The 13909-nt window shown below is 40.3% G+C and overlaps 1 protein-coding gene across 1 annotated transcript in view; it reads right to left on the bottom strand.

Annotated features, from left to right (window-relative positions):
• Window positions 1–13909, bottom strand: part of LOC132397811 (protein shisa-like-1) — a 35747-nt gene that overhangs the window by 12094 nt on the left and 9744 nt on the right. Inside the window, exons 2-3 of the mRNA XM_059976566.1 lie at window positions 10904–11063; window positions 4347–4560 (exon numbers count right to left, since the gene is read on the bottom strand). Of these exons, the coding sequence (XP_059832549.1) occupies window positions 4347–4560; window positions 10904–10970 (281 nt within the window). The 5' untranslated portion in view covers window positions 10971–11063. The remainder of the gene's footprint in view (window positions 1–4346; window positions 4561–10903; window positions 11064–13909) is intronic.

Raw genomic sequence — 13909 nt, forward strand, 5'->3', positions numbered from 1 at the left:
ATTAATAAATCTCCATCTGGATTCTCATCTAGGTACAGCATAATCACTTCTAATTTTGAAATACCATTTTTTTCTATTTAATTGGGTGCTTAATATGCAGAATTAATAGCACTACTTTTGCATTCAGATGGATGATGAAGAAGATTCTTTCTTCTTCAGACCACCTTTCCCACCTATCACCCTCCATCATTCCCCTCCCCCACTCAATCACCTTCCCTCTCACCTGGCTTCGCCTGTCACTTGCTAACTTGTACACCCTCACCTCCCCTCACCTGCTTCTCCCCCCATCCTTTCCAGTTCAGCCCTAAACATTGACTGTTTATTCCTCTCCGTAGATGCTGCCTTACCTGCTGAGTTCCTCCAGCATTTTGTGTGTGTTACACTGGATAATGAACCTCTTTGACCATAATCCTGAAGCTTCCTTTCATTTGATTGGCCATTTTCGCTCAAAGCAGTGGAAGTGATCAGAGATACAAAATGGAAAGCAGTAACTCACACTTCACCACCAAAAGCAGCAGAATAACCTATCAGGACCAGGGAAGTAACTTACATACATTTTATGGTTAAACAGAAAATTTAAGAAAATTAATGAATGAAAAGATTAACAAATGTATTTAATTTAAAAAGAAATAATAACCAAACATTTCCCTTGTGTACTCTATTCTGGCAATGTAAAATTGCTTTGTAGAGAAATTTTAAATGTCTAATCAAATCAATAACATGCCTTATTTTACCCTTTTCCAAATGGTGTTATATTCCTTCCTAAAGACTATAGCTCATGGTGAAATAAGTTTCTGGAAATCTTTTTTGCCCGATGAACCAATTGTTACGTGTGGAACTGGAAGTACGTGTAGAGTTTAACACACGTTAACACATATCAGTTTTGCATTGACCAGTAACAAATTGCGTTGAAGAACTGGTCAGTTTTTATTTGGGTTGTGGCTAATATTCTCTCATTTGTGATTAGCACAGATCAGGGATTCAGCATGATGAATTATTTTAGTTAAAAAAGACAAACTTATGAAATCCAAAATAGTATTCCTTTTAAGAGTCATACATAATCCTACCACTTTCTACAAATTTGTTTCCATCAACATCCATCTCACCCTACCTAATTAATCCAGATTGATTTGTGTGTCAACGTTTTGGCCCAGAACGACTGTTTATTCACTTCCATAGATGCTACCTTTCCTGCTGAGTTCCTCCAGCATTTTGATTGTGTTGCCCTGGATTTCCAGCATCTGCAGTTTCTCTTGTAGTTTAGATTTGCTGCTCCACTGTGAAGTCTCTTCGAGGGATGACTACTTTGAAGAAGTTTAAATCTTTTCTTCTAAGGGAGTTCAGTGAGACCCTCTATCTCTGCTCCTTCTCTATGATCTCTGCTGTCCTCTGGCTCGTCGATCACGTACTCATCCAGACTCACTACCACAGCCATGTATCCTTCCTGGGAACTTGTCTTCGCTGCCATCTTATACCACATGGCTTCCAGCACCATCTTCAGGCCTCTCAGCTTGGCGCCACCAAGGATCCCAGGTAACTACATTCAGTTGATTGCTTTTCCCTCTGAATTCTACATGCCACTCTTTCTGCAATGCAGAGATACCTGCAGGCTCTGTCCCAGTTTCTGCCACAGCTCTAGGCCTCTATCTCCTTTGCCTGTAATAGACTTCTACATTTCATCCTGCACTGGATCCATGCCTTCAACCACAAGTTCTTTGCCATCCTTGTTTTCAGGAAGGATCAGAAGATCACCCATCTCCAGCTGTGGATCCCTCAGACTCCAACTCCTGTTCCAATGCCCCTGCACCCTTCCTGTCGCCTCCCGCTTGGACCTTAAGTTGATTGGACATCCCCAAGACTACAGATCCCGCCAACTCTGAATCCAGTCTGACAGCCTTGGACTCCTCTGAACCAGATATACAATCATCAACTCCAGCTCCAATGACCCTGGACATCTCCAGAATGCAAATTATGCAGCCTCTAGCTTTGGCTGCAGCCCAGACTTATGCTGCCAGCCCCTTTGGGTTGAAGTTATTCTCGCTGCTGCTAGAACCACAGGCACCCCTTTCCCCACCACCACTCACCAACCCCGGGTCTCTCAGGCTACCCCATCACCTTTTGAGAAGTCAGATACATCATCTTCATCCCTTCCCACCTTCCATGAAAACCCCAACCCTCCCTACTACTCCGACGCAAGTAACGCTCCTTGCCCCTCTAATCCCTGCTGTATCTTCACCATTCCTTCCAACCTTCCTCTCCCTGAGGCAGAAGGTTCTGTTCTCAGCAAGGACCTTACCTTTGTCCCGCTTTGCCTGCACCTCAGTGAGTTTCGCACCCACTATGACATTGAGCTCTTCTTCTATTGCCACCATCTCCATTTCTTTGGCAAGAATTACCCAACCCGTACTGATGACCTATTCTCCTGTCTTCAACGCTCCTTCTCTTCATGGACACCCTGCTCTGGGTCATTGCCTTCTCTGATTCCTTTCACCTTGGATTGCAGATTTAGACATCAACCAGCTCAACTTCAGCACTTCTCACTTGTTCTCGAACCTTACGCCCTCTGAGCAAATCTGCCCTTCATTGTCTCTGCATCAATCCCAACCTTACCATCAAACCTGCAGACGAAGGGTTTGCTGTTTTAATGTTGCAGACAGACCTCTATCTTGCTGAGGACAGGCTGCAACTCTCAGAGACTTCCTCTTACCTACCCATTGAAAAAGATCACACTCTGGATCATCACAAGATTGTCTCCAACAGCATCACTAGCCTCATCAACTCTGGAGAACCCCCAACCATTGCCACGAAACTCACAGTTCTCTTACCCTGCAATTCTCATTTCTACCTCCTACCCAAGATCAACATGCCTGACTATCTGAGTAGGTCCATTGTCTGCCTGGTCCTGCCCCACTGAATTATTCCTACATATCTCAACTCCATCTATCCCCCCGGTTAAGTCCATTCTCATCTACATCCGGACACTTCACATGCCCTATATTTCCTCAAAAACTTTCAATTCTCTGGCACTAACTGCCTCATTTTCACTATGGATGTCCAGTCCTGAGACACTTCTATCCCCTATCAAGAAGGCTTAAAGTTCTCCGCTTCTTTCTCATTAAAAGAGTCAACCAGTTCTCCTCCACCAGCAACCCCCTCCATCTGGTCTTCACCCTCAATGATTTCTCCTTTGGCTCCTCCCACTTTCTGCAAACCTAAGGGGTAACCATGGGCCCCAGCAATGTCAGGTTTTCCGTTGGATACGTATAACAGTCCATTTCGTGAGCCTTTCATGGTAATGATCCCCACCTCTTCCTGCAGTACATGTGTGTTGGTGCTGCTCCATGCACGCATGTTGTGATCATCAATTTCATCAACTTTGCCTCCAACTTCTACTCTGCCCTTAAATACAATTGGTCCATTTCTGACAACTTCCTTCTCTCTCTCTCTCTCTCTCTCTCTCTCCCTCTCTCACCAAACTGTCTTCTGACTTCTTTTATAAACCCGATTTCAACTGTTATCTTGACTATACCTCTTCCCCCCGGTCTTCTGTAAAAATACTATTCTCTTTTCTCAGTTCTTTCATCTCCACCACATCTGTTCCCAGGATGAGGCTTTCCTTTCCAGGTCCCCTCTCAGGATGGAAGGGCAACATATTCTGTCTGAGTAGCCTCCAATTTGACGGCATGAACATCGATTTCCCCTTCCAGTAAAAATTTCACTTTCCTCTTTCCTTCTCCTTCTATTCCCCACTCTGGCCTCTTTCCTCTTCTCCTTGCACGCCTATCATCTCCTCCTGGTGTCCCTCCTTCTTCCCTTCCTCCCATGGTCCACTCTCCTCTCCCTTCAGCTTCCTTCTTCTCTAGTCCTTTACCTTTCCCACCCGCCTGGCTTTACCTATCATTCTTCTAGATAATCCTACTTCTCCATCCCCACCTTTTCATTCTGGCATCTTTCCGTCTTCCTTTCCTGTCCTGAAGAAGAGTCTCAGCCCAAAGCATCAACATTTTATTCATTTCCGTACATGCTGTCTGAACTGCTGAGTTCCTCCAGCATTTTGTATGTGTTGCCCTGCACTTCCAGCATCTACAGAATTTCTTGTGTTTCTAATTAACGTGTGCTATTTGGATGGCCGGCTGGAATTCCAATCTCCCAGAATGCTAATGCATGAATTGAGCAGAATGCATGCATTCTGATCAATTCAAACTGGTAAACAAAATTAAGGCCTATGTTCATTACTTAATCTGCAACATTGACAAAATACTGTTTCTTATCATTAACAATTTACACATTTTTAAAATATCAAGAGCCAAAGAACCTGACCAGATCTCAAGAGCTTCTGCACTTACTTATGCATGTATCCCTCTGGCTGGCCTGTCATGTTCATCTGCATGACTGCCTGAAACTCAGTCTCGTTGCAGCAATACTTGAAGACCGTGCTGTTATGATGACAACATAACATGTAGCTTTTGCTGTCTGATAGGCGTGGGCAGTGGAAACCGAAATGATAGCGTCCCTTGATATCTGCATAAGGCTCGCAAACACGGAAATGTGCTGAGATTACTGTTCAAAGAAAGCAGAGCATAGATCTCATTAGATGATTAGATGCATGTTAAATTCTAATATTTTGTAAATATTATTTATCTTATTTTCTTGTCACTCAGTTGATTCCTACAATTAAGGGGTTGATGCATGAAGAGAGGTTGAGAAAGTTCGACCTATACCCACTGCATGAGTCATAATCTTACTGAAACATATGAGTTTCTGAGATGCAGGTAGTTGGGCAGAATGAGGAGTGGATATTTCTCTGATATCAGGTATTTAGAACTAGGGAGCCTAGATTCAGAATAAGGAGTCTTTGATTTAAGTTGGAGATGAAAAAGAACTTTGTCTTTCAGTGCGTCGTGATCTTTGGAATTTTCTACCCCGTGCTGCTGTGCAGGCAGAGTATTTGAGTAAATTCAACCGGGAGTCTGAGAGATATTTAAAGGACAAGAAAGTCAATCTGTATGTGGAGAGAATGGGAATGTGGTGCTGAGGCTAAGATTGTATTATCAAATGGCAGAGCAAGATGCAGAGTCTGATTGGGCTACATCTGCTAGGCAATTTTCTCAAACTATTTATCATCTAGTTGCTCTTCCATATTATGTTACTATGAAGCCATTTGTTTACCAGCTATCAGGACAAACTAATGAATCATTTATTGTGTACAGCTTGCCCTGCAGGAATAACATAAAAGCTAATGATTTAGTATCTTGCTATCTAACAGGCTTCAAAAATATCCTTCAGGAGCATAGTGTGATTTTAAATGGAAGCTTAGAAATATGCCATTTTTAAGATCTTCATGGAAAAATGGTAAAAACATCCTAAAAATGGCACTCTACCTCATGCCACAGTGATGTGCAGGCCCTTTTAAAACATTCATAGCTCTTGCATGACTGGGCCATCAATATTCTACTCCTGCAATTATTAAATATCTTAGCATGTCGATAACTGGAATTATTAACAAATAATTCCACGTTTCCCAAGAACATTTTGTGAATATGCCATATTGTGCTGGAGACGTTGGACTTGGGTGTCTGTCTTTTAGATTCACAAGTTTTAGAAGGCCAATTGAAAGAAGGCCTGTCAACTAATCATTATGAGTACCGTATATGAATAATGCAATAGAAATTAATGCCTTTTTAAATATGATCAATTTGAAAGTGTAAGTTGTTTCTTTAAAGTGACAAGCCAATGAGCCTAACTTCTTACATAAAAAATATTAGACACTTAGAAATCCATGGTAATCATGCAAAATCAATGTAACCTTGAAGAAGCGAGATCATGCTTGACTAACTTTGTCCTTTGACGAAGTAACGTGCTGTGGATCAAGGTGAACTGGAAAAGGCATGGATAAAAGGCAGACTGGTAAACAAGGTTGAAAGTAAACAAAACATGTCTTCCTCTGGTTGGTAAAATGTAACCAAGGATGTACCACAAGAAAATGTGCTGGGATGTCTTTTTTTTTACAATTTACATAAATAACTTGGATGACAGCATTATGGATATGGCCGTTAATTTTGCTAATGACAGAAAGATACGTGGGAAAGTAAACTGTGAAAAGGCTGAAGGAGGCTGCAAAAAGCTGTAGAGAAATGAGCGGGCAAAGATCTGGCAACTGGAATGTGCAAGAAAGTGTGAAATTGGTTAATTTTTACAGAACATTTATAAAATCATATTATAAAAATAGTAAGAGATTACAGAGTACCAATATATAGATGCCAATGGACATCCTAATGCGTGATTCAGAAAGGACTAGTGCGTAGGTAGAGTAAAGAATTAGAGAAGCTAATAGAATATGATCTGAAATGAAAACAGAAAATGCTAGAAATACTCAGCAGGTTAGGCAGCATCTGTGGGAAAAGAAAACGAGTTGGAGGTGTTTCACCAGAATTGAAAAGAAGAGATAAAAGGTGTCTGAAATGTGCTACCAGAGGGTGGTGGTGGAAGTAGGTATGATAGAAACATTTAAGGGGATCTTAGATATGCAAAAATCATAGTGTATGGAGCATGAGCAGGCAGAAGGGATTGGTTTAAATAGGCATCGCTAGTTTCAATAGTACAGCACTAGCTCAGAAGAAATTCAAGGGAATTGCTATTTCACTTGGAATGACTGATGATCACTGAATGGTGGGTGGGAAATGAATAGCTGAAAGGACAAGTATTTCAACATCTGCAGTTGCAAGGGGCAGTTCAGAATAAAAATATTATTAGTACAGAATTAGTGTAAATGGGTGCTTTATGCTTGGCTTGGACTTAATGAGTCAAAGATGTCACATATCTTCCCTGGTTTATTACTTTAAATCAGTACTCCAAATGACTCCCACAAATCCTTGTATAATTAGAGCAAGTCTTTCCTTGCACCTTTTTTCAAATCATCTTCCTCAGGCCACACACAATTTGACCTATTAATTTTTCTTCACACAGTTACTTTCCGTGACCTGTATAAGAACTTTCAAGTCTACCTGCACATCAACTCTTCCCAAACTAACGTCATTGACATAATACAACATCTTTCCATTGCTCCTGTCAACTTGAATAATTTTGCATAATTCTGCAATTATAATGACATTCGCCAGACCCCAACAGCCTCTGTTTCAAAAATGCCGTAATTATCCCCTGCCCTCATCAACCCATCGTCAGCTGCTGATTGTGGAACCCAGAGCGACACACACAAAGGGCCTGAGGAACTCGGGAAGTCAGGCAGCAGCTATACAGAAGAATAAACAGTAGACGTCTGGGGCAGAGACCTTCATCAAGTCTGGAAGGGAAAGGGACAAAAGCCCGACTAGGAAGGTGGGAGGAATGGGGAGGAGTGCAAGCAAGCAGGTGAGGGGGAAGGTGGAGGAGAGAGTGGGGATAGCTTGAAGGCATAAAGGGCTGATGAAGAAGGAATCTCACAGGAGAGGACTGTGGACCACAAAGGAAAGGGAAGGATGAGGGGAATCAGAGGGAGGTAATGTGCAGATGAGGAGAGAATGGGGTTGAGAGGATAACCCGATGGGGATGGAAAAGGGAGGACGGAGGTGGACAACTGCAGGACTCAGCTGGTCTCACCTATCATCTGCCATCCTGTACTCCCTCGCTTCCCCTCACCCATCATCTTATTTTGGATTCTGCACCCTGGTGAAGAACCTCAGCCTGAAATATTGACTGTTTCTTCCCTTCCTGACAGCAATTTCTTGCTACCTGACTTGTTGAGTTCTTCTAGCATTTTGTGGGTGTTGCTCAAGATTTCCAGCATCTGCTGAATCTGGTGTTTATGATTGAGGAACCTTGCTCCTTCTGAACTACAAGTCCGAGTTAGCCTTTTGGGTTTCCTGTAAGCCACTTGACACATTTTATACATCTTCGGCAGGGAATAGATTCTACCTACTTTGTCAATTGGCAGTAGGGGAAGTGCACATGATGAGGCAGTTGGCGTGGTGGTTGCTGTTGTTGGGACCCGATCACCAGTGGTACAATGTGAGAACCCACTCTTAATTCCACTCTCCAGCCTTTATGTGATGTTTTAGGTGAATTTGTGACAGAACACTTAAGTACAGAAATAAATATAATGACCACTTTTTTGTTGGAACTTATGAACTCGCTAGAACTCTTGTTGCAGTTCATGAAAACTGTGATTAATTGCAATTATTTGACATAATTTTGATGGCCCAGTTTATAATAGGAATCACATATGTTCTGGACGGTGTGTTAGTTCGATCAGAATGATTAAGAATTCAACTAATAGCAATTGGTTTGATGGGTTGCTGCCCTGACCAATCATCCCTGTCAGGTGCAACTAAAGCTAAGTGAATACTTGTTCCTCTTGAAGGAAGGCAGGAGAAGTTCTGCCTGTCTTTTATGTTTTTTGGCTTTTCAGGTGGCTGATGTGCCCTGGCCTAGGCCCAGACTTCTTGCTTACTTTCTATTCTCACTGGGTTAGAACTTAGACACTGCACTCAGTCTTCCTCCACAATCATCACCCCCTGCCGTGTATTCAATATTTCAATATTTCAGTAATATTTGAGAAGTATTGTTGGATTAAGCATTCTTTGTTTACATAATTCCATAATTCATTACGGGTTATACGTAAGAAGTACGTGAACAGCATAGACAAGCTTCTAACTTGTGTGTTTTTTTTTCCCAATTACATCCTGAAGTTACAAAACATAGCATCACCCCCCCACTCCATAACTTCTGCCTCTGTTTAACCCCCAGGTCTTTGTGATCATTGGGCACTGTATTACAAGCTTTAGCTTCAACATGTAATGTGATGTTCAATTCTATAATCTTCCCTTAATTTTTTTTCTCAAAAGAATCATCCACAATACATTAAAACTTCAGATGTGCTTTGAGGGTGGACATGGCAGGACCTAAATCAACGTCTTTGTCTTAAAATGTGGATAATCACAATTGTGCAAAGGCAGAGGCGACCAAGGTGGATTGGGAAAATAAGCTAAGAGGTGGGTCAGGAAATGAGCAGTGACAGATAGTTGAACAGCTCATCCATAATGCTCCGCAGGCATTTATCACAGTTAGAAAGATGGTTTCATGAAAAAGAGGTAGAATCTGTGGTTAGTAAATGAGGCCAGTTGAAAAGTAGGGCCTACAGAATTGCAGGGGCTGATGGCAGGCCAGGGGACTAGGAAGATTTTTGCATCCAGCAACAAAAGACAAAAGCTTATAAGAAGAATGAAAATTGATTTTGAGAGATATAATTATTTTGTAATATAAAAACAAAGAGTAAGAGTTTCTATGAATATATAAACAGGAAGAATGTGGCCTAGGTAAGTTTGGGATCTCTAGAGAACAAGGCTGGTGATTTAATAACAAGAAATTGCAGCTATATTAAATCAGTTCTTTACATCAATCTTCACCATGGAAGACACTACAGAAGGATGAATTTTAAATAAAATAGAGAATTGTAAAAATCTTAGTCATAAAGGATAAAATATTAGAGAAGCTTGCTTGGGTAAACACAGGCAAATTGCTGAAACCTAATGGCCTGTTACGGATTTTTTTTCCAAAACTCCCTAAATATATCAATGATCAAAGAGGAAATAAATATTCCTTTAGGAAAGCTGAATATAATCAAATTTATACAATGTGTTTTAGGTTAATTATGTTTGAAAAATTTGCTCAGATTCTTTGAGGATGTGACAGGGAGAATTTACAAAGAGGAATATTAGATATAGACATTTGACAAAGCACACATATTTTATGCACCAGTTTCTTAAAAGCACAGTGTGTTAGCATGGATTGAAAACTGGCTGTAACACAGAAAACAGATTTGAAATAATTGGGTTCTTTTCAGTTGGAAAGATGTAACTAGTGGAGTATTCAGAGAATAGCAATATAGACAACAACATTTTACTGTTTACATGATTAACGTGCAGCAAGGAACCAAATGTAAGGTTTCCAAGTTGGCCGATAGGTGGAAGGTCATGTTGAGGATGCTGCAAATCTGCAATGGGTTTTCAATAGAATAAGTGATTAGGCAAGAACCTGGAAAATGATGTTCACTGTGAGAAAGTATGAGATCATGCACTTCTGTAAGAGGAGACAAAGATAAAGTAGGGAGACACTGCAAATGATGAAGTTTAGCTTGATTTAGATATTCTTAAGCATGAAATCATTGGTAGTTCCAACAAGCTGTTAAGAAGACAAATGGCATCTTCGCCTTATTTATAGAGATGCTGAAACTTAAGGTTAGGGAAGTTTCGTTACAATTGCATATGGTGCTAGTGAGACTACATCTGGAATACCATACACAGTTTTGGTCCTTTTACCCCATTCCCCGCAAAAAAAAAGGATATAGTTGCATTAGTCCAAAGGAGATTTGCCAGGTAAACTTCTGGAATAAGGTGGTTGTCGTATCATGAAAGACTAGACAGTTTAGGTCTGATTGCCACTGAGTTTAGAGGAATGAAGGGTGATTTTATTCAAACATATGAAACCATATGGAGATCTCACAGAGTAAATGTTGAAATGTTTCCATGAAGGGAATAGGCGTGGCCAAGGAGAAACAGTTACAACATAAGGGACCAATCAGAGGGGAATTGTCTGCTCTGAGGGTAGTGGAAGTCAGATCATTAGAAATATTTAAAGTGGAGATAGGTAAACATTTGAAAGATTGATGAATCCAAGGTAATGTGCGACTGCATAGCATGGGAGTTCAGACCAGCATAGTTCACCTATCATCACATTCAATGGCAGGGCAGATTTGAGTGCCCTGATGGCTTATACTTGCTATTTTCTTGCACTATATACTTTCCCACTTTTTATCCCAAGTCATTGAAAGCTACTTCTGTGTGCTCAGATAGGAGGCTATGGTTATAAATATTTATTACAAGTTCATGTATTGCAGTTAGCTTCCTACCTGCTGATGTTAGCAACAGAAGGACAACTGTTGCTACAGTGGTGGACTGTGGACAAAAGCTGACCATTTTTCAGTTTGCTTTCATGTGACTGTTAGAGAGTTGTCTCCTTATCAAAATCTGTCAACATGGCCGACTGCCACTCCTGCTGTTCAGGGTACACTAGAAAGAGAGAACATTTGTGTTGATGTTCAATTACAGATTTCATCAGGGATGTGAGAGTTTATTTCATATAATAATAAAAAAAATAGAAAATATTATAAAACAATTGTAAGCCAAGACATCATCTGAAGAAAAAAGGGAGATAATCCTATGATTTTGGGTTGAATTTTAATTTTAACTGCTATTTCTAATCTGTGTTTAAATCATATCTATCACCAATCAGTCCCACAGGGAAATACTTTTTAAGTGACTATTGAATTATATATTATCACACTTAAGATCCATCTTCGCTCCTGAATTTGAGTGTTAATTTCTGTTATACATCCCAAGATTATTAGAATTTTGGATATTATTGGAATTGGGCAATAAAGGATTAATTCAGCAAAGTGACATTGACTAAACATCAGTTGAATTGTGGAGCAGACAAAAGGGGCTAAATGGCATACTACTGCATCTGATTTTGGTGTTAGTTATGGCTCAGTGGTAGCATTCTTCCCCAAAGTTAGAAGATCATAAATTGTCCTGTCTCAGAAACTTAAGCAGTAAATTTTGCCAAATGTTCCATGCAGCACTCTGGGACTCTGCATTTTTGGAAGTCCCCTGTTTCATTCTGCTGTTTGCCTCTCAGGTGGGCATAAAGCATTCTCTGGCAGTGTTTCCATTTTTCTGTCACTAAAAGCATATTATCTGCTCATTATCTTATTGACTATGAGCAAATCTCTTGCCTCATTTTCTGCACTAAAATGGTAAGTAAATTTCAAAAGTAATTAATTATCTGTAAAGTGCTTAGTGACATTGTTAGGATGTAGAAGGCATTATGTAACTGCACTGATTTCTTTCTTTGATATAGAAAATTCTTTGCAAATAAGACATAAACAATTTAACACACAACTTATCTCACTGAAAAAAGAAGCTGAGTTAGACTTCATAGCCTGCCCATTTGTGGGAATAAGGGTGACATTGTTGCTCTTTCTGCACTATAATTAAATCTTTTTCTTTTAAACCTGCAATAGTTTTCTGCAGTGTCTGCCAAATTGTTCACGATGGATAAACATCATTTGATTCTATCAACAATACAGTTAAGATCTGTCCCAGAAAATCTGGGTCAGTTGGCAGCAGCTCTCTCCCAGTGTGGAAAAAGCTTTGCTCATTTTGACAATTATTTTTAAAGAGTGACTCTCTGTGGATAAATAGTTTCCGTTTACTCTCACACTAACTAAATAGTTACCAACACTTATTTCTACGGGCATTGCAAATTCTCAACATAAACTCTTGGACATGATCAGAAAATTAAAGATCATACAGAGACATAGAGTCATAGAGACTTAGAGCATGGGAGAGAAGGCCCTTTGACCCAACTCATCCTTGTCAGCCAAGTTGTCTGACAGAGCTAGGTCCAGTTGCACGCTCTTGGCCCATCTTCCTTTAAACCAGGGGTCCCCAACCTGGGGACCATGGACCTTTGCTTAATGGTATTGGTCCATGGCATCAAAAAAAAGTTGGGAACCCCTGCTCTAAACCACTAAACTTTCCCCATCCATTTCCCATCAGTGGCAGCTGCTTCGGTCTTTCATGATCAGAAACGCATCTAGCTGCCCAACAGGCTGCTTCAGCTAATGCATGTTCCACTGGTGGTTTCTCCCTCAAAACTTAGCAAAGCTTCATTGAATATTCAAATTGGCATAAATCAGACTGTGAGACACACAACCCCACCTAGTCCCATTGAGAGACATTTGGAGGGGGGGGGGAGGGATTGAACTCCTTCTGTTAATTACCATCAGATCAGGGTTCAAATGGATCCCTAGCACTGAGCAACAGTAATATTGTTAAAGCTAGCTGAATAGCCAAACATCTTGAACACTGTAACATGGTTTTAAACATTTTACAGCATGTAACAATACTCTAAAGCTGAGGTAATATAAACAAACTAATAACAGTGAAAAAGTATTTTATTTTAATATCCATTGTAATCTGAAATACTTATTTGTAGGAATTACAGACCAGCACATAAGAAGTACTATTTTAGTGTCAGAAAGCTTCCCAGGTTGGATCTGAAATTGTGTATTAAGGATGACTATTATTAATCCAGAACAAATACTATGCTACCATATCATACCCAAAGAAAAGATATTTGAATATGGTGCAAAATGAAAGAATCCAATTGAAAGAGCCTTGTTGCTACAGTGTCACATTTCTGCACTTTGCCTCCTATATAAGCATCTTTTTCAAGTGGAGTTAATATTTGGGGAAAATGGCCAATTTTTCAATCTATATTGCCTGCACTGCAGAACCATCATTACTCCATAATTTGGTCGGTTGGGCTCCAAGACACTGATTTTCTCACAGTGACAGACCGGAGAATGGATCTTACTTCAAATATCTGCAAAATGAAAGCCTCGGCCATTGTGCTTTACTATGCAACACTGAGATCCTGGAAAACATGGACCACTTACCGTATCAGAGGAGCCACCTCTTCGTGAAAGCAAATATAAATATAGAAATTCACCATAGCTTCCAGTGCAGCACAAAATGAAAGTTGTGTAAATATCAGAACTTCAAACTTGGCACTAAGTTCATGGAATAGGTCTATATGTTAAGAAATCATCTCTGTTCTCCTACAGGCTTCTGAGACATGTTCTATCTATAGCAGGTAACTCAAAGCATTGGAATGAAACCACCATTGCTATTTTTACAAAATTTTGCAAAATCCAATACTGAAGGTTAAGTGAACCAGTGTTAGAAACCCACTCCCAGAACAGCATCTATTCACTTAGCTCCAGTGAACACGCTACAGAGTTTACCCGTCCAGCAACAGACTCCCAAAGATGAAGGGGTATCATCTGAGC

Source organism: Hypanus sabinus, chromosome 8, assembly GCF_030144855.1.
Source record: "Hypanus sabinus isolate sHypSab1 chromosome 8, sHypSab1.hap1, whole genome shotgun sequence".
NCBI classification, from domain to species: Eukaryota; Metazoa; Chordata; class Chondrichthyes; order Myliobatiformes; family Dasyatidae; genus Hypanus; species Hypanus sabinus.